This window comes from Microplitis mediator, chromosome 5, assembly GCF_029852145.1.
Source record: "Microplitis mediator isolate UGA2020A chromosome 5, iyMicMedi2.1, whole genome shotgun sequence".
Taxonomy (NCBI): domain Eukaryota; kingdom Metazoa; phylum Arthropoda; class Insecta; order Hymenoptera; family Braconidae; genus Microplitis; species Microplitis mediator.
The window spans coordinates 23,028,236-23,056,180 of NC_079973.1; the positions used below are offsets into that span (position 1 = coordinate 23,028,236).

The window sequence follows — 27,945 nt, forward strand, 5'->3', positions numbered from 1 at the left end:
ATTGTTTTAAAACAATAAAAATAAATTTACCGAGCGCCGGATTGAAATTTTTTAATTACTGCATGGATTTATTGAAATTAAGTCCACGGATTTAATTACTAAGTAATAATGATCGTATTCATTCTGTATGAAATCGAAACGCAGATAAAGGAATATTTTTTTTTTCCGATAAAAAATGTATATTAAATTTCTTTTCCGATAAATTAAGTATATATATTGAATTTGAAATGTAAAGTAAAATGAAGAAGATTACTTGAGGCTATTTTTATTATATATATACATCGCATAAAATTTAAATTACATGTACAGATTAAAAAGCATTTAATTTAGATCCCATTCATGAAAATGAAAGCTTAAAAATTCAACTATGGAAAGCATAATTAAAAAGGAAATTAAAAATAATTGTTTTTTTTCCTTCAAATAATGCACGCGCTCAAATGAAAATGAATAAATAATTTAAAAAATAAAATAAAAAGGGCGTTCATAAGTATAGTGATTTAAAAACTGATTAAACGTTGAAAAATTTAATGCCTAAACGTCGAGGGATTGAAGAAAATATATGATAGACAGAGCGTATATTCTCTTGAAAAAATAATTGGTCTATAAAATGATTTTTTCCGAGTTTTTATCCAAGTTTTCATCGTTATCACAATCGTTATAAGTTATAATCATCAGAAAATAAACAAAAAAGCGGCTTTTGTATAGGCAACTTACTAACAAGTAATTACTGGGGATTGAGAAGGCGAGCGGGCACTTAAAATAGCATTAATACCTAGGGGAAGGACATCCTATACAACGGGGGTTGAAAATAGACGTATAAGAGTAATATAGCAGTAGCAGGAGTAGAATTACTTGCCAGCTAATGTAAGATAGAAAAGGATAGACGTAGTATCAGCTTAATATAAATTTATGAGATTACTCCGCTCCAGTGTTGATGGGGGTAGAGGGGAAAATGTACGAACACTCGGCCGGTGCTTGGCACTTATATGCTGTACCCTGCATAACTGAACGAGAGATTTACATTTAGTATTCTGGATTTACATTTATTTATTTTGTCAACGGTCAATCTTTGAGTCTATATTGTATATTTGGCATTGTCTTGAATCATTATTTGCATAACAAAAACTATTTATTTAGAGATGTAGATATAATATAGATATTCACGATGTTTTAAATTTATTAGAAATTCAGATAGAGTTCGGCTATTTACAGTTACTGAATATATTCTAAGTTTAGTCTATAAAGTGGCATTAATTTACGTCATCAAATGTTGGGCTCTCGACTAAGTGTTTGGCGTAGATAGTGTCTACTTTGAAGGACTCTTGAATAACTATAAAGTGGAAACTGTATGATAGTTTGATCGACTATCGCAGTTTAGTTTATATGTATAATTGTTGTTGCTGGTCTCAAGTGGTAGTGAACAGTCGACTGGAAGGATCCAGAGAACTGACAATGCATGTGATGGGAGCTGGAGTATGAGTAACAGTAAATATATAATGGATATGCATGTAGATATAGATATACAAGTAGATGAAGAAGATAAAGAAGAAGTGGAAGTAGGAAAAGGAGTAGGAGTAAGAGTAGGAGTAGTGTAACAAGACTACGAGCCGCTATTGTTTTGCTCCGAGGGGAGATTTACATTTAGGAAGAGATTTGCATTAATTTATAGTGGCCCCGTTGGTACTCTGTATCCAATATCCGCGAGGATATTGAGACAGGAACTGAGAACTAAGCTGGCTAAAACTCTGTCGGTAGTCCCTTTATGGATTAGCTGGCGATTTTAGAAATTTATTACTCAATTATTTAGATATTATTTAAATAATACTCGTTTTAACCTTTAGAGGATCAATAGTTTTAATAGAAAATGAAGAATAAAAAAAAAATTATTGTTATTTATTTAACGTAAATTTAATTACTTGATGTTGCTTGTGTTCAAAGTTTACTACGAAGGTATAAAAATAAAACCAAGCCAAAGGGAAATGCAATAATTGACAATCAAATTAATGATGCTCGTTCAAATATTTATTCATTTATAAAGTATCCAATAAATTTATCTGCTTGAAAAATATACCCGGAACGTAAATAAATATTTGATGAAGAACGTTTGACGAGGCAGCTAGATATACACAGCACGCCACACATACACACAAATTATTTCGAGAGTTCCAGTTGTATAATTTAGTGGGCATATCAAACGCTACTAAGGTTTCCCAAGAGACACAGCAACCCTCAAATACAATGTTCTGGTCTCTAAAAGCAACTGACGTGTACCGCTACCGCGACTTTCATCTCAAGACGCTCTAAATTATATTTCCTCGTCTTTATCGTACAATATGTATTATATACAGAATATATTTTATATAAAAGGCTGTGTGCGTTATATACTTATACTTTATATTAAGAAGAATAAGTAAGAGAGTCAGTCTAAGAAGGGTGCGTACAAAAGAAACGTTAAATTGAGAAAAGCCCGAGTTGCGAGTTGGTGGTGGAAAAATCGACAACGGTTGTGGGACAATGACTCTCAACGAGCCGGCAAAGCACTCGTGGAATCGCAAGCTCTCATCGTTTAAGAAGTGAACAAACATCAGCACAGCTTATTATTCTGAGTAAAAGAAACCACAGAAAAAGAGAAGAAGAGAGCGGTGTAAGCGTCATCGTCGAGCTAACTTGGGCTCGGGTTTGGGGATGAGCTTTTGCATTTTAGCCAACTGAATACACGAGACAAAGGAGAGACGAGGATAGCTTAATTCTGGCGTTGCTGTCTACGAATGCATGAAAATAAAAATGTTTTAAATAAAGTAAAATGAAAACGACATCATGAGAGATAGAAAGACCAACGAAAAAAATAAACGAGCACAATAATAATGGTAAAGATAAAATAAAAATATGAAGAATGAAAAAAAAAAATCCAAGAGAATATTCAACTCGCTTTTTCATTTTTTATCTTTCTCATTTTCGTATAGCAAGCTCATTAAAAACGTAGCTTTTCTGAGGAACTTTTAGCTCACTTAAAAGCTTTCATGGAAAAAAAAGCAACACTTATCGTCATTAACGTCATTCATCATGACGTTTAAATTAAAAGTTTATTTTATTTTATTTCATTTAACTTTTTTTCTTATTTTCAAGAAAAGAAAATTACGTTCTTGAATTTCACAGACTTCAGATACTGCGTTCTCAAACCACCGGCAAGTTTTTTATAATTCGAACTCGACTCGTTTCAACTTCAACTTGGTCAACGTAAAGACTTGCAAACAGAAATGTTCTGAAACTTATACTGCGGCGGTGTAAGAGATTGGCCGGTAGGATGAGAGAAAAGGAAGAGAAGAAAAATGGCAAGGAGAGAAGAAAAATGAAAGGAAGAAAGAGGACGAAGAAGAAGAAGAAGAAGATGGAAAAAGATTAAAGTATCCGACGTCGGAAGCTATTCGGATCGATCGAGGCACCCTCAAAACCTAAGAGAGATCAAACACATCACCCGATTTCGTCGCTGAGTCAGAGGAAAAATTAACTCAGAACTTCATCTGAGTGTTTCACTGCCTTCGTTTCATTTTATTTCTTTTACTTACTTATTTTTTATTTCCTCAAGATTATCGCGAGGTTACAACAGTCCTCACACTTATTATCGACGTGTCCTTAATCAAAAACTTACTACTTTTATCTCGTAATGTCAGATATGTTTTATTTTCAAACTTGACAGTGAGGGTTTTCCATTAACAATTTTACTGTATACTGTTCGTATATACACACAAGATTAAATTTCATTACTTTGCTTCCTGATACATCAAACGTAATTTCATTTAATATTAAATTACACGGATTTCAATTATATATTTATTGGTAACTGTACACTCCAGTAGATGTTACAATAATTTGAAACTCACTCCATTCATTCTTTAGTTACTTGCGGAGTTTATATAAATTTAATTTAGTAAGTTAATTAATAATAATTAATTTGATCAGCTCTTTGAAGATTCATTTCACGTAATTAATACACTAAAATTTGTATTGATTTATTCTCAGTGATTTTAACAGAGATGTACAATTGTTTTTTTTATGCAAATCAACACGTAGTGTGTATGGGTGTGTTTAAAAAAAACTGCATTTTTTCGATTATATTTAAATCAATAAAAAAGTAATTTATCGAATAAAATATAAAAATAAAAAAAAACAAGGCAGAATAAAAAAAACTATATATTTATTGCACGAACAATTATACGGTTGTGTGAGAAGTGTAGAGTGTAGTGATATAATGGTTTTCGAATTAGAATGACGAGTATAAAAAAAACGCCGGAAAGAGAGTGTGCTTGTGTACAGGAGAATGGGAGGTCAGAGAGTAAAAGAGAAACGGAACGATAAAAGCACACCCACGTATACAGGCCGGGGGATGTATAAAAGCTGAAGTAGAAAGGGGTTTTAGTACATCACCAACCAGAGGCGCGAGTTTAATCGACACAGTCACTCCCTCGCACCTGGAGCGCGTTATTAATAACTCTCGAGCATCATCTTCGGTGGAAAAATAATCCATTAGAAGCCGCGGCATACAAATGCCTAAAAAAAAAAAACAAAAAAAAAGCGACCGCAAATGGCCTAGACCGCGGTTAGGACCGGAGTGAAAAGAGAATTGAGCCTCGTTGCTGAAATGTATACGACCGTTTTCGCTTAAGCGTCGGGGAATTAATCATTTTCATCTAGCTTCATACTACTTTTTTTTTTCATCTTTCTATTTTTTTGTTGTTATTATTATTCATTTTTTTTAATGGTTGTTTCCGCTGAGTGAAAAAAATAATCTGACGGTTACTGTTAATTACTAACGAAACTCACAACTAAAATTAAATGAAAAAAATTTTTTAATGAAGAAGTAAAATCTGGATTTTCATTAAAACATGAGGTAAAGCTGTTTTTAATAAAAAAAAAAAAAAGTTACATATGTGTAGTAAAATTAAATTGTGACGAAATATTTTTAAAATACCAAAGAGAATTAAATTTAAATGCCATAGATTTAAAAAAAGGAGTAAAAATTTTCACTATTGGGAATTTAGTTTATTACAGAAAAATTTAAAAAAATTCGAAGAATGTCACACTGTAAAAAATCGAGAGTGAATTCGAAGTGATCTGCATTCTATTTCAATTTGCATTTACTCCGATTCAGAGTTTTAGTATTTAAATAAACTTCTCTTTGGAGTAATTTTCACTCCGAGGGGATTAAATAAATAAACAGACATCTTTTTCGCATTCACTCCGGATTTAATTCGTGTTCACTCCGCAAATTTTTAACAGTGTACTAAAATTTATATGGTTATATTTATTGATTATTAACTGGAATAAAATTCACACGCGATACAAGCCCTATTAGCATATATTTAGATATATATATATTTTGTAATAATTGAGATATTATATGAAATCCCATTTTGGCATCCATTGGCGGATATAGAAAAGACAAAGTTTATCCGATTCTTAGTGACTTACTCACGTTTTCTTCTCGAATGTTCAATATTACTGTTCATAGCTTTTTTCTGAAAAGAATATAAAGCGATGAAGAATAAGAAGTATCTAGAGAGTAGAAAAATTTTCGGAAAGTAGTAAATAAAACAAATGACACAATCAAAAAAGTATTGAAAATCTCTAAAAGTTATTTCTGTACTTCTTACTTCAATCGGTTTTCAGTTTATCAATTTTATTGTTTAAAAAAAGTCTGCAAGAATTTATTCTAAAAATTCTTCGCAAACTCTATAGAACTAAAAAAAAAAAAAATATGCTGAAGCATTGCCCGTATCTGCCGTGTGACTTTAACCATAAAAGTTATGACATTATGACATTATGACGTTTTAAGTAAAAGTTTATAAAAATACTTTTAAATAATATAAAATACAAAGATAAGAACAATGAGATAAAGATCTATGTAATTTGCGTTTAAGATATAAATCAGTGATGAGATAGAAGTTGGTCTGATTTTTAAAAATAAGTTTTTTTTTAAACCAGTCTTATCCTGACACCTTCATCGACTTTAAGTTTACCATTGGGGATTAAAAAACTTTTAGTTTGCATCGAGTCTACTGCTTAGTTCTTCAGAGAATAATCCACGAGTGGATTTTAATGAACACATCGCTCAAGCAGTTTGTCCCATAATTTTTTTATTTTAAAATTTTTTTTTCCTCGTTACAAAAGAGGTTGAAAAAGTACTACTGCAAAAATTATTGGATAAACTAATGCTTAAATTTATTTTATAAAAAAAAAACTAGAAATAAAATTTAGGTCATACAAGAGACAGCTTTTAAATATTTTGTCGGATAGTTTCTTCATTATTATTTTGAGATAAAATATTTTCTCAGCGATTAAAAAGATATATTCATGTATTTTAGAAAAAATATATAAAATTTCAAAGGAAAAGATGGTAAGTGAATAATTAAAAGAGTAGTAGAGTTTCTCAATCTTTAGTCTGAAGCTCGTAAAGCATGTTTTCATGATGCAAAGTATACTGCAGAGAATAACATTATCGTAGAGAGCAGTGAAGCTCTTTATACTAGCGAACGTTATTTTTCAGTAAAAAAAAATTATTCAAACGACTCTACAGGGAGATAGTCTTGTTAGAGATATGGGTCAACGAGCTCGAGAGAGTATTCTATATACACACAGAGAAAATCGCGAGGAGCCGAAAAAGTAGAAAAAACCGACAAATATATAAGAGGTGGTGTTGAGGTGAAGGATCTGACGCGCGGTTCCTTTGCCAATTTACTTTCAAACCTCCTGCTTACACTTACATTTTCATTATATATACGTGTGTACATAAAATGTATGAAATTTAGGAAATCTGGCATATCTTAACCATAAAAAAAAAAAGAAAAATACTTTTATGATCACGCGATATGAAATAATGATGACGATCGAAAAATTTTTCTAAAGAAATTGTCAATAATTAGTTTGCATAAAATTGTTGTTCGTATCTTCAACCAATAAAATTTGGCGATTAAATAATTAAATGTAATTATTATAATTACAGTTAAAGAATTTAAAAAAATAGTAATTTAAAAAAGAAGTTGCGAAATGAAATGAAGGTTAAAAAATAATTGTGTGGCTTTTGACCGTAAAAAATAGCTAACTAAGTCACTGAAAATTGGTTTAGCCAAGAAAAAAAGGGAAATAGAACACGCAGAAAAGAATAAAAGTATGAAGTAAGAGAGCGAGAATCAACGAGGCAAAGCACGTCGCAAGTAATACTAACTGCGGATTAAGCTCTCGAAGATCCTCGGAGAAAATCGTCCATCTACCGAGCAAGAATACTAAAATGCAAAAACCTAAAGATTACGACTTGTCATCGTTAACGAAGTGATGTAAAAAACAACATCTTCTCAATAATATCTTCTTCTTATACGGATATAACGCGGTTGGTTGGTTCGTTGGTTGGTTGTGAGTTTGCTTTCGCATCTGGTTCTCGCCGATATCGAATTTTCTTACCGAATTCCACTTGAGGCGACATTACCTTGGCACTCCAATTTGCATAAAGAGCAGGCTAGCGTAGAAGACATCGTACACGATATACGCTTATCGTATAAGTTATACCTTTTACCCTATACCCTATACTCTATACCTATTACATCCCACATACATTTTGTCCAACGGCATCGTCCTACGCTCTACTCTACACTTTACTATAACCAAAAACCACATGGTGCGATATAAAAAACGATAATTGGTTGTATCGAGTCATTGACTTGCCATGCGTGCGGATCGCACTTTTTCTAACGCTCGATCATCCGTATAATTTCAAAATAACGTGCAACAGATAAAACATTCGATAAACAATTTATGCCAACATAATTTATTATTTTTTCAGCAATTGAAAATTTATTGTTCTATTTTATCTGAATTTTTACTTCATAGAGATAAGAGTAAGATCATGAGTAAAAATTAGATCGATTTATTATCGGTACGTAGATTCGGGTGTACCTTAAGCAGAAAAAAAATACTAGAACATAAATAATTTTTTGAATCAAGGAATACTCTTGTGTTCTAATTGTATCATTATCATTTAATTGTTTCGTTACTGTGGAAAAAATAAATAAATAAATAAATATTTGGAAAATCCGAAAAATCACCCATATAAATCAGAGTCAAATTTTCAAAAACGTCTATAATTACTACAAAATTAACATATATTTTAAGTTATTGAAATGATTTTATGCTCTTTTGATCTGAAAGTGACTATTCACTGTTCCACAGCTATAAGTATACCAAATGATATACTTATGCACTGAAAAAAAGATTTATTTGAGCCAACTAAGATTTATTTGAGCCAAAGATATCGTATATTTGGATATGGCCAAATAAATATTTAATTGTGAGAAAGATATAATAGATTTGAATAGTTGAATTGCGTGAGATAAATGATTTATTTGTGGTAAAGAAATGATCCAAATGCTACAAATAAATAAGGGCTTCAAATATATGTATAGTATCGTCAAATTTTAGGTTATTTGTCACAAATTTAATATCTTTACCACAAATATACCAATTACTTACCACAAATAAATGATACCTTTCCGTCAAATTATAAAATTATTTGAATCAACTGTCATATTTTGTTGCACCAAATATATTTATTTGTCATTAAGAAATATTAAAAAAAAAGCCACAAATAAATTGATTTATTTGGCACAAATATTTATTTTTTTCAGTGTTTGAAGTAGTGTTTATACACTATTTTTCCATAGTTTTCACTGTTGTAGATTTAGAGAGTGTGAGTATTTTGCAATACGCCGGATATGCGTCAATAGAACACATCTAAGAGCGTCGCATTTGAAGTGTGCAATAAATAGCAAATATGAAAATTATACAAGATAAAAATCTCTGAATTTTTAATGATACTAAAAATAAAAAAAAAGCACAGTAGTAAATATGAATGAAATCTAAATGATCCTGACGACGTTAGTACACTTAGTCTGTCTGATTCCCTCAGCTTTTACTCTCATTCACTCAACCCCCGACTCTTTCAGTGTAGCTTTTCCTCCACTATCACCACCACTACCACTACTACTTCGTCCTCGCCGACAATCTGCGTCTGCCATGTTTCCGAGGCAAGCGCGCCGGGCGGCATTTACATATCTGTATTATTCAAGCACAACCGTTATTCAATTTATACGTAAGTTACGAATGCACTATTGTTTCAGCGTTGTTGTTGGTAGATCTACGGCAAAACGTCATGGATTTTATCCATCCAGAAGCTTGCCTTCGTTTCACCGATTTCTATTTACTACTACTACCACTAATACGGAGATTTAATATCATTTTCAGCACTGATTCATTCCAACTTGATTAAAATGTCATACATCTAGAATTATAAACCTCATTTAAAGCATATTTGTCGGCATACTTGAACTCGAATAAAAACCCTATCGAATTACGAAGCTAACTTTTTAACATTATTAAATCAATAATTCATGAGTTATTAATACTCGTTTGTAAATATTTATTTATTCATAGTCTATTATCTTCTATTTATTAAAACAGTACCTATTACTTTGTCATTTGTCTTTATTTGAGGTAATAATTTATTTATTTAAATTTATGACTGTGAATAATTCTTGTGGCTTTTTCCCGAAAGTCGTAATTTTATTAACTGACGTCGAAGTATTGGTTCGAGTTATAGAGGGAGGCACAAAACATAAAAAAATAAATAAATAATAAAGCACTAACATCCATTTATAAACTTTAATAACATTCGTTTGCCCGAGGAGACACTGGAGGAGAATTTGCCAGGGAGAGTGCACTAGAGTATGCACCCTCGTGTACTCTATGTCAGTGAAACGCCACCTTTTATACGTCCACGATATTTTTTCGTAACTTTTTTTTTTTTTTTATTTAATTTTATTTGCTCTTATTTTGTTCTTCTTTATGTGTTTTTAAAAAACAACCGCGAAAAATATCAAACGCGAGATGTATAGGAGTAAAAATAAATAAAGCAATGTATTCAACTCGCTTTTTAAAAAAATGTAATAAATAGAAGCATAAATAGATAGAGAGTTAATATTAAATATTGTATCAGTTATAAAAAAAACAAACTTGAATAAAAAGAGTAAATTTTTTGTGTGAAATGAATTTTTTTTACAAAAGATCTTTTATTGGAATGTAATTTATTTTAATAGCAATTTTACATCTACTCATATACGTCGCGCCCTCAACAGAGTGACAGATAAAAATTTGACAAAAGCCAGCTTGTACTGAATTGGTTTGTCAAGATAAAAAGTTAAGAAAAGAATCACCGGGTTGTGGGAATTGCAATTTGATCAGGAGGAAGTAGACGTGACACTTTACTTTACGGATAGGTAAATTGGAGAACTGGTGGTTTTCTGAAACTGCGGCATCACGCTTTGCCAGGGGTATTACGTATACATAGAAAGGATCAGTATCTAGAGAGCACAAGACTATACCGCTCTGCAATGCTGTCTTATCTTACTATTGAAGCTGTGAGAATAGTATAAAGTGGTGTACTGTGACTGTGGTCTGGTGTGAAGATGTGAGTGAGGATTGAGGATCGGTGATAATGTGGGATGCAGACATATGGCTGCAATCGGTCCGAAAAACGTTAGATGAGAATTTCCGCGCTTCTTAGTTAAAGATCTCCAGTTACCTTTAAGATTGCTATCTATTTGGGTGAAGGGTATTGGAAATACTTCTTCACTAAAAATAGGATTCCAAATTGCCCTGGGTTTTATTTCAGTGACCGTCAGTTTGATCGAGGATTAGCAGCAACTGCTATTTAATTAATTTTAAATAGCAATGAATTTCTAAAAGACTTTGAATTCAACAATAGTTTAAAGATGCGGAAAAAACTCGGTATCTTTGTCTCTTAAAAAAAAGTATTAAAAAAAATACGTAAACCTGTTTTACGGACAAGGTATTTTTATTTTAATTTTATTATAAACTATCAACAATAGAGCTTTTACTATTGTATCGTACAGCGTAGAAGTTACTCAGCAAAAACTTTTATTAGATTCATCGAGCCAAGTCATCAACGGGAAAAAGAATATAAAAGCTATATACGGGGTGGTTTATTTATAGAAGGTAGATGGTAGAAAGTAAGGTTTGTCTTTAAACGAGCGATTTAAAAACGATATTACAGTTTAATGGCCTGAGTTTCTTGGTCTTTTGTCAATCTTATGTCGTCACGTGTGGGGGTGCTCTAAACGACAGAAAATAACAAAGATATTTCCTCCGTAACCATTCACGTGTTGCGATATGTTAACGGTTTAGCAGTAGAAATAAAATGTTAAGTCGAGGTGATAAAAATGTATTGTAGGGGATAAGTAGAAATATATTTATACATAAATATATATATTTCTTGTAGGTGTTTAATATGTGTAGATGTAAATCTACGAGTAAATGTAAAACAGCTATTATATTCACGTAGACTCAAGTTTACCAGACGTCCGACCACCATCTCACGGGTCAGGTTTACCAGCGAGTTGTACTTCATCTCCATCTCATGTACTTTGCACAAGGTACAGAAGACACGGAAAATTTACATAGCGACCTATTTTACACCACTTTACTGTAGATTAAATCTACATACGAAACAACGGTTGATTTTTTAATAACGAGATTGATACGAAAAGAAAAAAAATTTTATTTATTTTTTCTAACTTTTAAAATATCATTGAACGAAAAAATTCATAACGATTTTATTAAAAAATTTACTTGCTAAACTGCTGCATAAACTTTTATAAATTTATTAAAAATATTTTCATGGTATAAAGAAATCTTAATAAAAATTTCATTGAAATACTGAAAAAAATGCAGTGACCGTTATTAAATTTTTTAATTTATTTGGAAAAATTTTAAGTCCACATGGAAAATAACTCATTTTAAATACGTCTTTGGAGCTAGATTTCCATATTGCTCATATCTATGAAAACAAATATTGACCTCTTCAGTCATAATATTTTTACTTGTGAAAATAAATAAGCTTTAAAAATAGTTATTTTTTTTTGTGATAAAAAAAAATTTTCATACTCTGTTACTGTGACAAAGCTAACCAAATATTTTTCTAACGAATTCTAGACGCGGTTTTTAATTTATTTCGGTAAGTTAAGAACATTGCGTACGTCAACTCAATATAGTTTATCGCGCCAGAAGATAAATCGAATATAAAAACTAAAAAAAAATCTATTCTGATATGAATTCAATCACCTAAGAGAATAAAATTACTAGACAATGAGACGTCAACGCTCAATTAAGGTGTGGTTTGTGACAAAATCATAGCCGAGTGTGTACTATGGGTATATACTGGCCTGGTTGTATCGTCCTGGCGAGCACGTCGAATACGTGGTGGCAGGTACGTGACACATGTTCAATGAGGCGCGCTATTACGGTGTTATATGCCAGTACAGAGAGAAGAGAGACCGACATGTGTAGCTACGTGGATACAAATAAGGCCAGCCATAGTGCAGAGGGAGCAGATGAAATCGGATGACGTCGCGATGTACCGCACAATTAACGTCAATCAATACATCAGTGAAGTCCGTTTAAAACGCAACAAGTTGAATTTTTCCACCTAATCCGCCTAGACATAACGTATATTTCATGTTTCAGTGAGCATGAGCACATGGCTCTGGTAGCCTTTAATTAAATTGCCTCGACCCTCTCACTCTCTCTTTATTTTACTCTCTTTCGATTTCGCATTCTCCTTCTATCCCTCTACTCTTTCAACCTTCCGTGTACTCTCTCTTTATTTAACCGCCTACGCTACTCCCTTTGCAATACGAACGTTTAGTTGGAATATTGTAGATTTAACAATATTAATTCCAGATACCAGAGTATTCGTTATGCGCACCTGTGCCTTTAAATGTCATCAGTGTAATTTAAATTTATTATGCTACGAAAATGAATTATGACATTTTTATTTTTGTAATTTATTTCATTTTTTTTCTCGATGTCAAAGAAAAAAAAATATCTGACGATGACTAATTTAATTTAAAGTTTTAAAAGTGTTAGTAGTTTAAATATGTATATGATAATATTTTTATATTAAAATGTGATTGCGTTGAATAACGAGAAGAGTTGGTGTAGTTGATGCTAAACACGAAGGATAAACAGGCCAGTTATTCATACATAAATTAGAAGCGCCAAGTGAATACCGGCTGGGGGGGCGTTTAATTAAATTTTGTGTCATGATATATGTTACAGTTATTACGCGCAACTACCACCCCCCTTGTCTACGTTTTATAGTGAAATCATGTCTTTTTAAGTTTTACACTTTCTTATGCATACAAGAAAAAAGTAAACACTCTCGCTAAACAAGTCTGTGGAAACTTTTCCTATGATAATTTAACGACTTTTAAAATATTGCCAAGTATTATTAAAAAAATATAAATATTTTTAAACGACGCAAATATTGTGTTCTATAAATAATTAAGATAGTGTTTAAATTAATGTAGTTGCACACTTTAAACACTTGCTTTAAGTCGAATGAATCATCTACATATTGCAGTAAAACGCTATGAAAAATTTACTATTACAATAATAGCATTTTAATAATTTAATCTGACAGTTTCTTGGGTTAATTTATGTATTGAGATAACTATACTTAATATTTAATCATAATATTGCAAGTAGAACTTTTTGTACGTTCAATTATGGATGAATGCGGAGTAATCCAAAATTTACAATTTATAGACAATCCCTTCCGGATTAGCTATAGCTAATTAATTAATAAAATGTTCAAAAGATTTATTCGGTTATAATTATGCATGAGGTAGCGGTCATTAGAATAAAAATTGTAAATAATTTATTGGCTACGAGTATTTGAAGTTATTTGCTGATATGTCAAATTAATTTGTTCTTCAGATACTAAAAATAATAAATATTAACATACACAATTTTTAACTTCCCGCTATGAAACTTTAAAATTTTCAAAAAAAGTAAACTCTTGGTTTCGGTCCGATTTTTGAAAATCGAGTTTTCATCAGATCTCGATATTTTAAAGTCCTAGAAAGCTCTTTTAACCATTTTTAGATGGACGTCCGCGTGTATATGTGAGTGTGTGTGTTGGGGGGGGGGGGGGTCTTAGAACTCAATAGATTTTAAAGTCGACGGGTTGAGTAGATTACGAGTTATACAAAAAATAAAAATAAAAAAAATTTTTATTTGAGGTTTTTTTCGTATAACTCATAAACCACTTGCCCAATTTACCTCAAAATATAATCAGTTCTAAGTCTTAATGAGCTCTATCGATTGGACAAAAATTAAACTTTTCAATGAAATATATGTTCGTTCAGTCCTACAGTTTTTTGAGCTCGAATATTTACAAGTAATAATATCTCCGAGTTCGAAAACAGCCGAAAGTTTTGGAGTTATCCCGCAGGATCAACCGTTTTTCAAATTTTTTGTAGAAAACGTTATGATCATGTCTATTATACGATTTAAATATTGTTATCAACGACTGTCGTTCGTCAGATTTATAAAATAGTTAATAATTGAAACTAATTTTAGCAACGTCCGACACATGCATTCAGACTGATGACATTTACCTATCTGCTCGGTTGCAGCCATGTTTTCATTTCAAGTATATATATTGATATATGTATACATAGGTACACATAAATTTATTCACATATGTAAAATGCACGATATGACTTAGTCATATACATGCTCGTGAATTGCAAGCGAAGCGCCTTTGTCTCTTTTACAATATTACCGCCGCTTCATTGGTATCCACGTTGTCGTCGTCATCCTCGTTGTCACACAGATGACTACCGAGGAAGCCACTTTTGCGAGATAATAACTAAACTTGAATTTTATTAAAGTTTCGGCAGCTGAACTCGCGGCAATATTCGCTCGATAATATCTCCTAACGTTTATTATCGTCTATTATCTGTATAATAATACCGGAAATATCTTTAAAGCGACGAACAAGTTTAAGGAAGAAAAGCCGACAAAGATATAAAAAATATCCAATAAACTTAACTACTAAGCCGCTCTCAAGGAAAGCAGTTAACCGATGCTAAGAGGTACTAACGATCACCGTAGCAAAGGCAAACAAACTTTAAACTTGCCCACAAGCTGCCAAGTAAAAATACTGTCAATATATTCTACTGCTACCGTTCTGCAAACGTTTACACGGTTCGTACTCTTATATTTAATATTCAAACAGAATTTCCAGCGATACTATTGATTATGAGGACAGTCAATATTTGTATAAAAAAATTTCCGACCTTCTTCAATAAGTTTCAGTCTTCTTCAATATACGAGTGCTTATAAGCGTAATAATTATCAACTTTATAATTTAATATAAAAATTAAAAACTCACCACCCAGGTCGGCAAAAAATATTTCACGGAGAGCTAGAAATTCTTCTTCAACTGGGATGTCTGGTTTACCGAAGCAATCATTCTCAGGCCAAACTGCTCTGTAATGAGATCAAAGTTTCCAGACGTTTATTCATTTAAACAACTTTATATTTATTATCAAAAGGTATAGGTACTAAGTTTCAATATCTAATTAGTGAATAAATATTATTTTTATTGATTGATAAGATAAAAATTTTGATTTTTTATTAGAGAACTTCTGAAAAAAAAAGAATATAATCAACATTTAAAATAATGAATTTTATAAAATAGAGCGAAAAACAAATCTTATAGATAAAAAGCTCAAGCAGAAATGCAATTCAGACTGTAGATGAAGTCACGGTTATCGAGAAAAACGTTCGGAAATCGCAAAACGCCGAGCGCTCTCGTCCGATCCAATAAGCAATGGCTCAGTTGCCCAGGATGTCATCCGCTGAGTCTCTTTGCCTTGCATTCACTACTACCAAGAACCACCCGAGCAAACTCCCCGAACCACTATATCCAGCCAACAGCTTGAACGGAATACCTATATAGCAAAAACCAGCATGAATAGGAATCCAACGCCATACAATTCCCATTATTTTACTCACTCTACGTCCCATGACAATGAATCTTCTGACCTGAATCCTCTCATAAGTCACAAAACAAAATTACCATCAACTAATAGTTTTAATAAATTTATTAACAAAAAAATAAATTAAAAAATTTGATACCTCGCAAAATAAAAAATAGTTCATTTCTACATTCAATTTTTTTAATCATCAATTTTTAAAATCAAACAGTCTTGTGTAAAGAGACTAATTATCTCATAAGGTTTGTTCAGACGGTTAAAACCTTCTGCCTCGATAAGCATGTGGCTGTGCGCACGTCATACATATATACAGAAATTTATATTGTGCAACATACCTCGACATTGCGAGCAAATGATATAAGCTCAAGATTACAGTTGAATACAGACTATGGAAGTATTTGCTCGGCAAACGACAAGCAGATCATTGAAGAAGAGGGTATATATTTATTCTTTGACGGTTTTCTCTTTACACATTTACGGGTTAGGCATAGCAAGTAAGGGAGAGACAGTGTGTTCATTAATACACCGTAAGGTATGTACACACTCTGTCGTTTACTTTAATACCCATAATATTAGCATAAATGGATTATTGTTATTATTAATAATATCGTTATAAGCAAAACAATGTAAGGGAAAGGTACATATAGTAGTATATGTATGATAATAAAGGTAGTAAGACTAGACAAACTCGACTAGACACTTTGTCGTTTCCTGTCCTCGTGTATTCATTGTATGCACAAGCTGCGGAATAACCGGCTTAGATTTCTATTGTCCGTACCTCTAATGTCTAATCTATATATGTATATATATATTGCTACAGATCATAACTATAATAATATATAGATTTATAAGTATGCTCTGAGACTATCTATTGGTCTCTTTTACTCCAACTAAAATATCAGCTTTCGCCATCTCAAACAACTTGGCCAGTAGTACAGCAACTAGCTCACGTTCGCTAAGTCCAAATGGTGCAGTTGAAGTGGTAGTAATGAAACGTGAAGAGGGTCGTCGTAGTGCAGCGACCGATCCTGCCAATAGGTTGCATTATTGAACCAATTTCAAACCAACTTCAACGGCTATATCTACCGAGACTTGGGGTATACTGGTCCTATATCTAGAGTGGACCGATTCTACGCTGACTGGAATATACTATTATGTACGGAGAAACGCCCTAAAGCTCTTATATACGAGAGAAATACTAGATACTGGATAGTCTCCCTTCCTCTATCTGGTCCGCATGACGGTGGCGATGCTCGCTGTACGATAACGAGCTTGTCTTACGATAGACATAAAAGCCGGCCGACTTTTTTTCCCTCAATTCTTTTAATTCTTTTAAAAATTAAATTGCTAGAAATAATTTTTTTTATACGTTCTTTTGAAAAATTTTTTTTATGATTCAATAAATTTTTTTTTTTATTTTACGAAAATTGAATGAGTTTTTTTTATGTACAGGGCTGATGAAAATGATCATAAAGGAGGGATGAAACGAAGAGGAAAAATTTTTCATAAGAAATTATTTAAAAATTTTAATACTTTTTTTAGTACGTTAATGACGTCTGTTTCCTAATAACTTTTTTTTTATAATAACAAAAGTTTAACAGTTGTACGGTAACTGTTTTCGAAGTTTGGTGATAAAAGCACTGTATAAATGATAGAAGTGAGGCGAAGAAGAATAAGAAGGATGAATAAGAGAAGTGACAAAGAGCAAAGGGCGAAAGCAACTGCATCGATCGTAACGCAAAAGCAGTCAACAGTTCAAACAATACCACTGTACTCACTGTATATCTATATAAATATTAAGTGTGTAAGTGTACACTATAGTACAGTGAAACACTTGAAAAGTTTTGAGAAACATTTTCTCTCATTCGTGGTATACGTACTCGTACTAACACACAAAATGAGTGAACAGTAGTATATAACACAAGTTCAAGACTTATCTCTTGTTGTCATCCTCCCTTTACTCTCTACACTTCTGTACTTTAACACCTGACACCCCCGACAGCCTTTGAATTTCACTTAACACCCGTCACCGCTACGAAGTACTATCCAGCAGCTGCCAAATATCCATGGATAGTTAAATAGTAATTAGTGAACCGAGTAACGTTAAAATTAAATCTTTTAAATAAAATTTTAAATCTATTGAGATTTAATTTAAACCATCCCGTACCTCGTTTGTAAAAAAAATATAAATCGATAAGAAACTGTAGAGATAGTGGAAGAAAAAAAATCACGGTAATAAACTTTTGTCTCAACTAATTGGTAATTAGTAATGATTAAAAAATAAAATAAAACTAAATGCAGCTGGAGAAGAATTTAAGAGAATTGAAATAAAAAAATATAGCGTGTAATCCAGGTTAAAGCTTATTTGATGGACGAAACTTTACGTTTCTAAAGTTACAGTTAACGAGAGAGTACAATATATATATACGTAAATATATAAAATAGTAAGAGATATACGTAGAAAGGAATTAGGGTGAAGAAAGTGTAGCCAATGAGAACAAAGACAAAAAGCTTTTTAACGAAGCTCTTACATCAACTGTAACTTTGAGCGAAACACGGAAATGAAATTTCTCGGTAGCTGGTCTAGCGATAGTTGCGTTAAAAAAAGAAGAATAGAAAATAAGAGAGGACAGGTGAACGGAGAAAGAAAATAAACGAATGTACTGGAGTAAATCCCGGCCTCAGTTCACTTTTTACCCTCATTACAGGCTAACCCTTTTGTTTGTGAAAACAATGACGCCCTGGGTGGTTTTCCCCAATACAAGGAAGTGCCTCTTCAGAGAGCCACTCACGTCACCACGATAGACTCTATTGTACATACATTGCCACCACTCTACTTTAACTTTCATATAAAAAACTGGCTAAAAAAATGTAATGTAGAACTAGGAGAAAAAGTCCACTGTTTTTTTCTCGCGTGGTTGCGTGTTTACCTCCTAATGCTATACATTAAACAACTTCACACCGAGCTATAGCTATCATAAACCAAAAGTATAATAGAAAAAAAATAAAGGATATGAATTATAGAAAACAATGACTCGAGTAGGAAATAATAAAAATTTTTACCTGGACGCTCGTAATAGACCCACTGCTTCCTCGAATTCTTTTTTGCGTAGTAACTTCTGAATTCTCTTCATCGCGTCACTCCTGAAAAAATAAATTAAATTACATTTTTTTTAAAGAAAGCAATAAGTAAATAAAAAGTTTAAAATAATAATTTGAACATACTTTTGATCCTCGATCGGTGTATCCAGAGTAGCATCAAAGGGTATGACGTCGGGTATTGTACCGTCTTGCATGACAGCAGATAATTCTGGACCAGCGTCATCCCACCGTTCGTCTAAGCTTTTCTGTACCGCGGTTGCCTGTTCTCTTTCTTTTCCCGGTTTATTTTTTTTCTTAGTACCTTTACGTCTCTTTGCTTTGGATTTTGCTACCATAACATTGCGACTGTGGGCGCAAAACTGCTCCAACATTTTAAGAAAAATGTGGACCGTTGTTATTAAATCCACCAAGTAATTTCTAAAAATAAAAAATCGTTTCAAGTAAATAAGTGAAAGAGCGAATGGTTTTGATAGATGGTAAATAAGGATAGATGGGAAGATGAATAATTGAGAGTAACCAGCAGTTAAATATTTAAGCTCTAATGGAACGTTCTGAGAAAGCTGTCAAAGATTATTTTTGGTCGACAATTCTCGAGTCCGGGTATCCAATAATATAAACGATAAAAGTTGTTTATTCCCGAGAGCAAAGCAACGACAGACAGAAAAGGGTCAAGAGGTGACAAAGGGAATGCTGGCATGAGTGTAAGCGACGAAGGGTACAATGAAGTGAATGTCGATCGAGAAATCGAGTTGGTCGAGGGTCAAGATAAAGTAAATAATAATAATAACAATATAAAAAAAAAGTAAGAGATCTAGAATGATAAGGAAAGCGAGTTACGGTTTTGTCAAACTCTAGATTGGCCACGAGTATGAAAGTCAATATGTCTATGGTCGATAAAACTTCCTGTAAACACTGAAACTTTACTCCCTCCCCCCTTTATGTTATGGGTAGTGTCAGCGACTTTTAGTGTAGTCAAGAGACCGGTTCTTGTGACTGCTATACAACCAGTGTGATATTCATCGATTTTTTCTGTATTATTATTATTATTGCTGATATTATGTTACTTATACTGACAGAAAAAAATATATAAATACACTGGTCTGTCTATTAGGCTATTGACCTCGCGGAAAGTTGAAGAACGAGCACGAGATTGGATATAAAAGCTTCAAAAAGTAGTTTCGTACTTTTCGTTATCGACATCCTCAGCAGACACTTGGAGATACTCGTTTTCAAACGAAGATTAAAGTAATCCGGTGTACTAGAGTCGTCCTAGACTACTACACTACTTCACTTTAATCTCGCAAAACCATTGAGTTTATAAAAGAGGATGCCAGGATAAAAAAATTTAAAAATCATCGTAAGAAATAAAACTTTAAGTTAAATTTTTACCGTTCATTATCTTTTGGGAATTTTAGTTTAAAATAAAAATAAATTTATTGTTTTAATAATGGAACTCGAGGACGATAAAACAGTTTAAATATTCAAAGTTTGTCGAGTATTAGAGACAATTAGGATGGGGATAAAATTTAAAACCCGTCGACAATACTTAAGAGAGACACAAGTGCTTAGAATACGATCGCGGCAGTAACAGCAGCAATGGAAGCTGCGATCGTTAAAAGTTATTAGATCGACGGCACAAGTTAAGCATAAGATACTTACCGCGACATTTTAAGCCCATTGTACGATAGAAGCTGCCCGAGTATCGTTTCTCGATATTCCGGTACGTAAAATATGTTGCTCTTAATGACCTTGCTGGAATCCCGTACGCCTTTGTCAAGAGTTTTATCCATAGCGCCCAATGTATGAAGGAGTTCCTGCCAAGAGAACATTTTTATTATTATAAATGTCTCAGATAACGTTTAATTAAATTTTATTTTCACTTTAAAACTCATCCTTGACTATTATTGTTAAAAAAAAAAAAAAAAATTACCTGATAAGCTTTTAGAGTTTCATGTAAACGTCGTAACCAAAATGCCGTCTTCTTTTTATCTGCCATCAACAATTCATAATACTGTTCCATTTGTCTTTGTACCAAATAAAATGTTTCTGTTGAAACTGTTTCGCTGTTAAAAGCAATATATAAATAAATATCTGGTTAATTATTAAATTTAAAAATAATTTGAGTGTTTCAATTTGAATTGAAAATGTAATAAGCTGATAAAATGTGATAAATATATTTAAAGATTCTCTGGTAAATTTTAGCAAGTGTAGTTCCTAGGTGGGTGTGCAGGCTGCCAAAAATAAGTGAAGAAACTAAAAGTAAGAAAGTTTGTACCGAGGAAAATGGGAAGCGACGAGAAACTCGTTGGTAAACTTTGAAAGCATTCTTCCGGGTATGTAGTACGACCTTTCCTAGTTTCATATAAGCGATATAGAGAAAAGAAAGGGAGTAAAGGACAGAGCGGAAGAATCTGGAGAGACTGGTGCACGAGAAATTTGTTCGGAACGACACCTACCTCACGTACTTCACCTGAAACTTGTAATGGCGGTTAAACTCCATGAAGAAACGTAATGCCCAAAAGTAATGAATGCCGTCAGACTTATCTGCACTATCTCCGATAATAAAGGACTTTGCGTATCTCATTACGGGATTGTAAGCACCAATGAGAAATTCCACGCAAAATTCTTTCAGAAATAAACGTACACTCAGTGCAGACATGCGTTCCTCCACTGATGGTTCGACGTAGACGCGATTTTTCGGCTTCTTCATTTTGCCCTGATGAAAAAGTTTAATAAATAAATTTACAATTTAGTTGGGAAATTTAATCAGTTATAAAAAGTCAATAATTTAATTTGTATGCTAAAATATTTCCCAAAAGTCATATCGATGTTGAACAAGCGAAAAAAAAGCAACACTCGCCAACAAAACAAATAGAGCTAAAGATGACCTACTTCGAGATACTCGAAGCCATTAACAAAGAGTGAGCTTCATTACGTGCGGGAATATCTCTAATTAAGAGTCGTATTTCCATTCGGATCCAACTTTCAGTACCTGCTGGTATTGCTACTGCAACTTATTCTCCTTATTCTTTTTACTATTGCGCGCTTAATGAAAACTACCCTCGGAAAACCGGCTGCTAATTGAATCAACCCATTCAACAGATTTTTATGACAATTTAACAGCGTACAGCAGCAATAAAAAAATAACGCCACCAATTGTCTGTACCTTTTTTACTCCCATACTTGACTTAATTAATTAGCATTAACATTACTCTCAAATAAAAATAATAACATGACATATATAAAACTTACTTTATCACGTGAAAATTCTAGTGCCTCTATTTTCTCAAACGGTTTGTGACATATCATCTGGTTATCACCAATGGCTTTCATATTTTGCACGACAAATGTTCCTCCGAACCGTGAGTGCCTGAAAAAATATTTTTATTTAAATAACTCGTATAATTTCATTGAAACTGATAATTTTTTCGTGTTAAAATTTGAACAAATAGTTGATGCGAGAAAAAAGTGCAGTACAAAAAATGATAAAAAGCTTTATGACTTTTGATAACTCATTTAAAATATTCTTTTCAGTATAAAAAAATGTGATGCTTTTATATACTTTTGATACTCTTTTTTTTTAGCACAGCAGTTAGTATTATTTAACATTCCTCGTAATAAAAGCATTACTGTACACCGTACATATCTCTGGTATAAAGAAATATGAAAATGTTGAATACCGTTCATTATGAAAATGTTGCTTGCGCTGGTTCTTCTTCTAGTTATTTCCAACAAGTGGATAAAAGCTCGCTATTCATGCCCAAAGCGATTCTAGTTCACATAACTAGGTCATAATCATTACATTGACACTGGGATAAATACATACATATATACATATAGATACCACATAAACCGACATACTGAAATAGCATTTCTCTCTTTACTCACAAAGTATAAAGCATTTTCTCTATTATAAAGATACTTTGTGTATTTCTGTGCAACGTTTCTCGACTTAACTCTTTACTCCTTTTATCCATATAAAAGTAAAAATTATTTTTATCTATATCTAGCTACTGCAGAGAACCAGCGAGGGAAAAAAAATTTAGTTAAAAATAAAATAACACCGGATACATAAGCAGGCAGAATTTATAAAATATTAAAACGGTTAAATAGTAGCAGCGTAGAGGAAAATGCATTTTTGAAATATCTTAAATAATGTCAGAGTATATTACATTGTGATATTTATCACTTGAAATATCCCGTGGGTGTGTCGCTTTGTGATGGTAAAATTAAAAATAAAATAAATTTAATATGATAAATATATACCTCGAGCCGCTGTACTTTTTCATTTTCTCCATCTTCTCAGTTATTTCTTTTTGCCTTACAGCCAATAATTTAGCCTCCTCGCGTGCTTTTTCTTCGGCAGTTCTTTCCAGGCCAACTACTGCTAATTTACTGGCATTCTGTTCACGTAACATCAATGCTATTATCTGAAATTATTATTTAATTACTTTTATAGCCAACAATTTAATAAGCGAATAAACAAATAAATGATAAATGCAACAAAGAAAAAAAAACTTAGCAGCAGTACCTCGATAATCTGAACGTGGAATTGCTGCTCACTGCTATTACTTGCAATAAATAACAGGAGATCAACGATACCCGAGGCATGAAGTGCAAACAAAACCTGCGATTAAATAAAATGAGTGATAAATAAAAAATACCAAATAAGAAACTGGGTAAAGTTTTCTAGTTTTATAACAATGAATTACAACCTCATCATGAACTGTGGCATCATTGTCAGCTCGTTTGTCATTGTCATGTGGAGGTACTTGAAGTACGTTCCTAATTAATGTTAAAATCCTCTCGATGATTAATTCGTTTTCTTCACCTCGTTCGCTGGTGTCCTGATGTCATTATTTATAAAACATCAGATTGTGTTCGAACAAATAAATTATTATTCACTTAAACAAGAGCAATAATAATTCATCGTAATTTATTATATTATTACTTACAATTTTCAATATTTTTCCCAGACGATTACTGACGACGGTCCACAAGCGGTCATCAGTCAGCGCTTTCTTATAACCCTGGAGATAGCTGACTAATTGTAAATAATAATTACGATTTGTCCTTTCAGCTGGTAGCTCTTCGTTGTAGAACATCAAGGCTGGACTCGTTAAATTTATCATCAGCCTAAAGAAAAAAAAATATGTAATTTATTAATTTATTTACTTACGACAATCATAATGAATAGGAATAAAAATATATGTAAATATATATTACCGTAACAAAACATCCCATAATTCTGATTTACTGGAATGTTGAATTAAAATTTGTATCAAATCTGTTTCGAGAAGTTTTGCTTGACCAAGATAACGACGTACGGTATGAGTGTCATCGTCTCGTTTTAAATATTTTATCAAATCTTTTATTACATCTGTCACCACAAATAAATAAAGTTGTTAATTAAAATAAAATATATTTACTGAATTTACAAACTAAATAATTATTGACATTAATTTTTTAAATTATTTATAAATTTAATCTGCAATTCGCGCGGGTAATTTTTTACAACCGTCATTTTATTAATCAGTTACGAAAAAAAAATAAATAAAAATGTGCACATGTAGAAAATTCAAAAACCTATAGGCGAAATTTCTTAAATATTCTTTTTTTTTTTAATTTATTGTTTTTAAAAAAATTCAAAAATTATTAGACGTCGGTTAACTTCAATGGTCTTCAAGTTAACAGAAAATGAACTATTTTCGGATTTTTTTTTCAACAAATCAGTTATAAAAAAAAAAAAAAATAATAAAAATATGCACATGTAGAAAATTTTAAAATCTTTAAGTGCAATTTTTCAAAATATATATATTTTTTTTAATTATCTCTTTGAAAAAAGTCCAAAAATTATGAAAAGTCGGCACACTTATGAGTGTGATTGTAGCAGACATCAGACAAATTTAAAATTATAAATTAATAGAGTAAATAATTTTTAAAAAAATATTTATAAAAAATTCACTTATTAATATCGAAATTTATTAAATGCGCATTTTTTTTAAATTTTATTTTATTAATTATTTACTCTATTTATTATGATACTGAAGTTAGCCGACGTCCAATAATTTTTGGATTTTTTTTTAAACAATAAATTATTAAAAATAAAATATTGGAAAAAATTGCACCTGTAGTTTATTAAATTTTCTACATGTGCATTTTTTATTTTTATTTTTTTTTTAAATTAAGTCAATGAAACAAAAATTCGAAAATTTTTAACTGTCTGCTAACTTCAGGATCATTATTAATATGATGCTGAAATTGGCCGATGTCAAATAAATTTTGGATTTTTTTAAAAATGATAAACTTTAAAAAAAAAATATTTGAAAAAATTGCACTTATAGTTTTTTTAATTTACTACATGTGCATATTTTAAGTTTTTTCTTCTTCAAATTTAATCGTTCAAAAAAAAAATTCAAAAATTTTTAATTGTCTGCTAACTTCAGGATCATTTATTAATTTATAATTTAAAATTTATCTGATGCCTGCTACATTCACACTCATGGCAAACTTCAGTATCATCATTTTATTTCGATTGTTTATTAGAAAATTTAAAAAAACGATATTTCAAAAAATATTAAATTAAATTTTTTCGTAAATAAAAATAATAATATACGCACTGAGAGCATCAGAGTCCAAATGATAAGTAGCACCATCATAATAACCAAGAGCATCACAAGTTGCCGCCAACTCCGCAGAAATATAATCCGCCATTTTAAATCACTTATTAATTTTAATATAATACATAAAATAAAATAATTTAATTAATTATAAATATAACTAACGAAAAAAAATTAGCAAGTGCGCATGAAAGTCAACATGACAGAAAAAAAATAATTTGAGAGGTTAAGTTCACCGGCATCAGCACAATTACGACAATTGTATTCAAATATTTGAAATACCACAAATTAAATAACGTTCGGTAGCGCGATTTTAAATTGAGTAATTAAATGAACACGTGAATCAATTTGTTTAATAAAGTTCAAATGATATGATTATTTAAATGAGTTTAAGTTTGACATAACTTTCAACCATACACACAAATGCCAGAGCCAAATGTGACTGACAAAGTGCAACAGGTAGGGAGAAAGCGCGGGAAAACTGCCACTAAATTTGATTGGCTCTTTTGAATATGCACGTTTCTATTGGTTTAAAATTTTTAAATTTCTTATTAGTCGTAATTCAAACTGAAATGCTGTGATTGGCTTTTAAATTTTGTCGTCGTTGCGTTAGAAATTAGATAAAGCGTCAGCTGAAAGTCAACTGCGCAGGATATCAAGATGCAAAATGAGTGTGAATGTAGAAGGCATAAGACAACTTATAAGTTTTAAATAAATAAATTGATTAATTAAAATAATTAACTTTAAAAAGATGCGCGTACTGATTTATCATTTATCTACATTCGCATTTCAAAATTTTTATTCGACTTTCATTTTATTTATTTATTCAAAAATTTTAAAAACTGCCAATCGTCAGCTACATTCACACTCATAGATGCAGGTGTCAATGGCTATGAATCGAACGTCTGTTTTTAATTAAAAGACGGGAAACTTGTGATAAATTAAATAAATTCAAAATTACAATTTTAATTAGTTGAGTTTGTGTATATATTAATTAAGTTAACTGTGAATAAAATTGTGATGGAAATGAAGTTGTAACTGGGTATTTAATTCTCAGCTATTATTTGCTACGGTAAATATAATAAATGATTTAAATTTTTATTTAAATAAAATTATTTATTTCACAGGATAATTAATCAACTTTTTTATTTTGTTTCAGAAAATACTCATTGGATGTCGGACTCTTTTAAAGGCTTGATAATTTGGTGAGTTATTAAAATAAATGCATTTATTCTCGATTTTTACTTATAAAAATTTTCTTTATTTACTTAATTTTTTGCTGATTTTTATTCATTCGTTTTTTTTTAACTGCATGACGTATTAAATAAAACATAAAAAGTATTTTCAAAGAATATGATCATGATCATGAAGCCGTATTACTTACGCCTAAAAAATTAATCAAAACCTCAGTAATCTAGGTCTTCAAAATATTTCCTCGGAGAATAGAGCCAAGTATATAATTATTGAAGGTTCTGAACCTGAAGTTCTAATTAACTGGATAAATTTTTAAGACTTGGTCATGTCCTAAACCTTTTTCATAATTACGCTTTTAACGGTACCCATGATAATTAGTAGACTTTATTGTTTATCAGTGGAGAAATGAATTCTTTATTAATTAAATTAATTTTAACAATATTAAATATTAATCCAATAATTACTCAACCGGGATTTGTAATTTAAAATTAAACGTAATTATTAATATTGACTTTAAAACTTCAAAAACAGTTTACGTGGAACAATAAAGTTTCAGTTGAGCTTCATTAAAGTTAGTAAACAATTACATCAACAATTATTAACCTGCATCATCGAAACCGTAATGTTGTTTGCATAAAAGTTCAAAGGCAATAGATTGCACCCACCGCAAATTAGCTCTACCGGTTTGTAATATCTCCCGTATACATATATATGTTCTCAATACACCCACACACCAGACAAATATATAACTCACTTTACAACTATTTACCGCGCGTTACACCAACCGTTGAATTTTCTCACCCTCTAGTAGCATCACGAGGCGTTTTTTTCCATTTATAGCGAAATAAATTTCATGTTATCTCATCGGAAAAAAAAAAAAAATTCAACTGACAACCATACTTTTAACTTCTCTCACTTTTGTTCATTTTATTCAGCCGCTATATTCATACTTTATATTTATTTTTTCCATTTCCCGTAAGCACGTTAAGCTTCGTTTCACTTTGTTTCCCTAATTGCATATTATATAAAAGTTCAACTATGTTGTTAATCTAATTAAAGTGTATTTTTATAAAAGAAATTTTTTATTTTATTCTGTTTTACACCAAAGATTTTAACAC

At 31.4% G+C, this 27,945-nt stretch overlaps 2 protein-coding genes across 3 annotated transcripts in view; one reads left to right on the forward strand and one right to left on the reverse strand.

The window, feature by feature from the left end:
* Positions 1-26,069, reverse strand: part of LOC130668461 (protein timeless homolog) — a 107,613-nt gene extending 81,544 nt beyond the window's left edge. For both annotated transcript variants that reach the window (XM_057470765.1, XM_057470764.1), the window contains exons 1-13: positions 25,634-26,069; positions 24,240-24,393; positions 23,969-24,149; positions 23,729-23,860; positions 23,545-23,640; positions 23,280-23,443; positions 22,266-22,383; positions 21,470-21,729; positions 20,944-21,076; positions 20,673-20,827; positions 19,137-19,430; positions 18,975-19,055; positions 15,305-15,402 (exon numbers count right to left, since the gene is read on the reverse strand). In XM_057470765.1, the coding sequence (XP_057326748.1) occupies positions 15,305-15,402; positions 18,975-19,055; positions 19,137-19,430; positions 20,673-20,827; positions 20,944-21,076; positions 21,470-21,729; positions 22,266-22,383; positions 23,280-23,443; positions 23,545-23,640; positions 23,729-23,860; positions 23,969-24,149; positions 24,240-24,393; positions 25,634-25,727 (1,960 nt within the window). In that variant the 5' untranslated portion in view covers positions 25,728-26,069. The remainder of the gene's footprint in view (positions 1-15,304; positions 15,403-18,974; positions 19,056-19,136; positions 19,431-20,672; positions 20,828-20,943; positions 21,077-21,469; positions 21,730-22,265; positions 22,384-23,279; positions 23,444-23,544; positions 23,641-23,728; positions 23,861-23,968; positions 24,150-24,239; positions 24,394-25,633) is intronic.
* Positions 25,441-27,945, forward strand: part of LOC130668476 (uncharacterized) — a 67,505-nt gene continuing 65,000 nt past the window's right edge. Inside the window, exon 1 of the mRNA XM_057470792.1 lies at positions 25,441-25,455. The gene's annotated coding sequence lies outside the window, so the exon portion shown is untranslated. The remainder of the gene's footprint in view (positions 25,456-27,945) is intronic.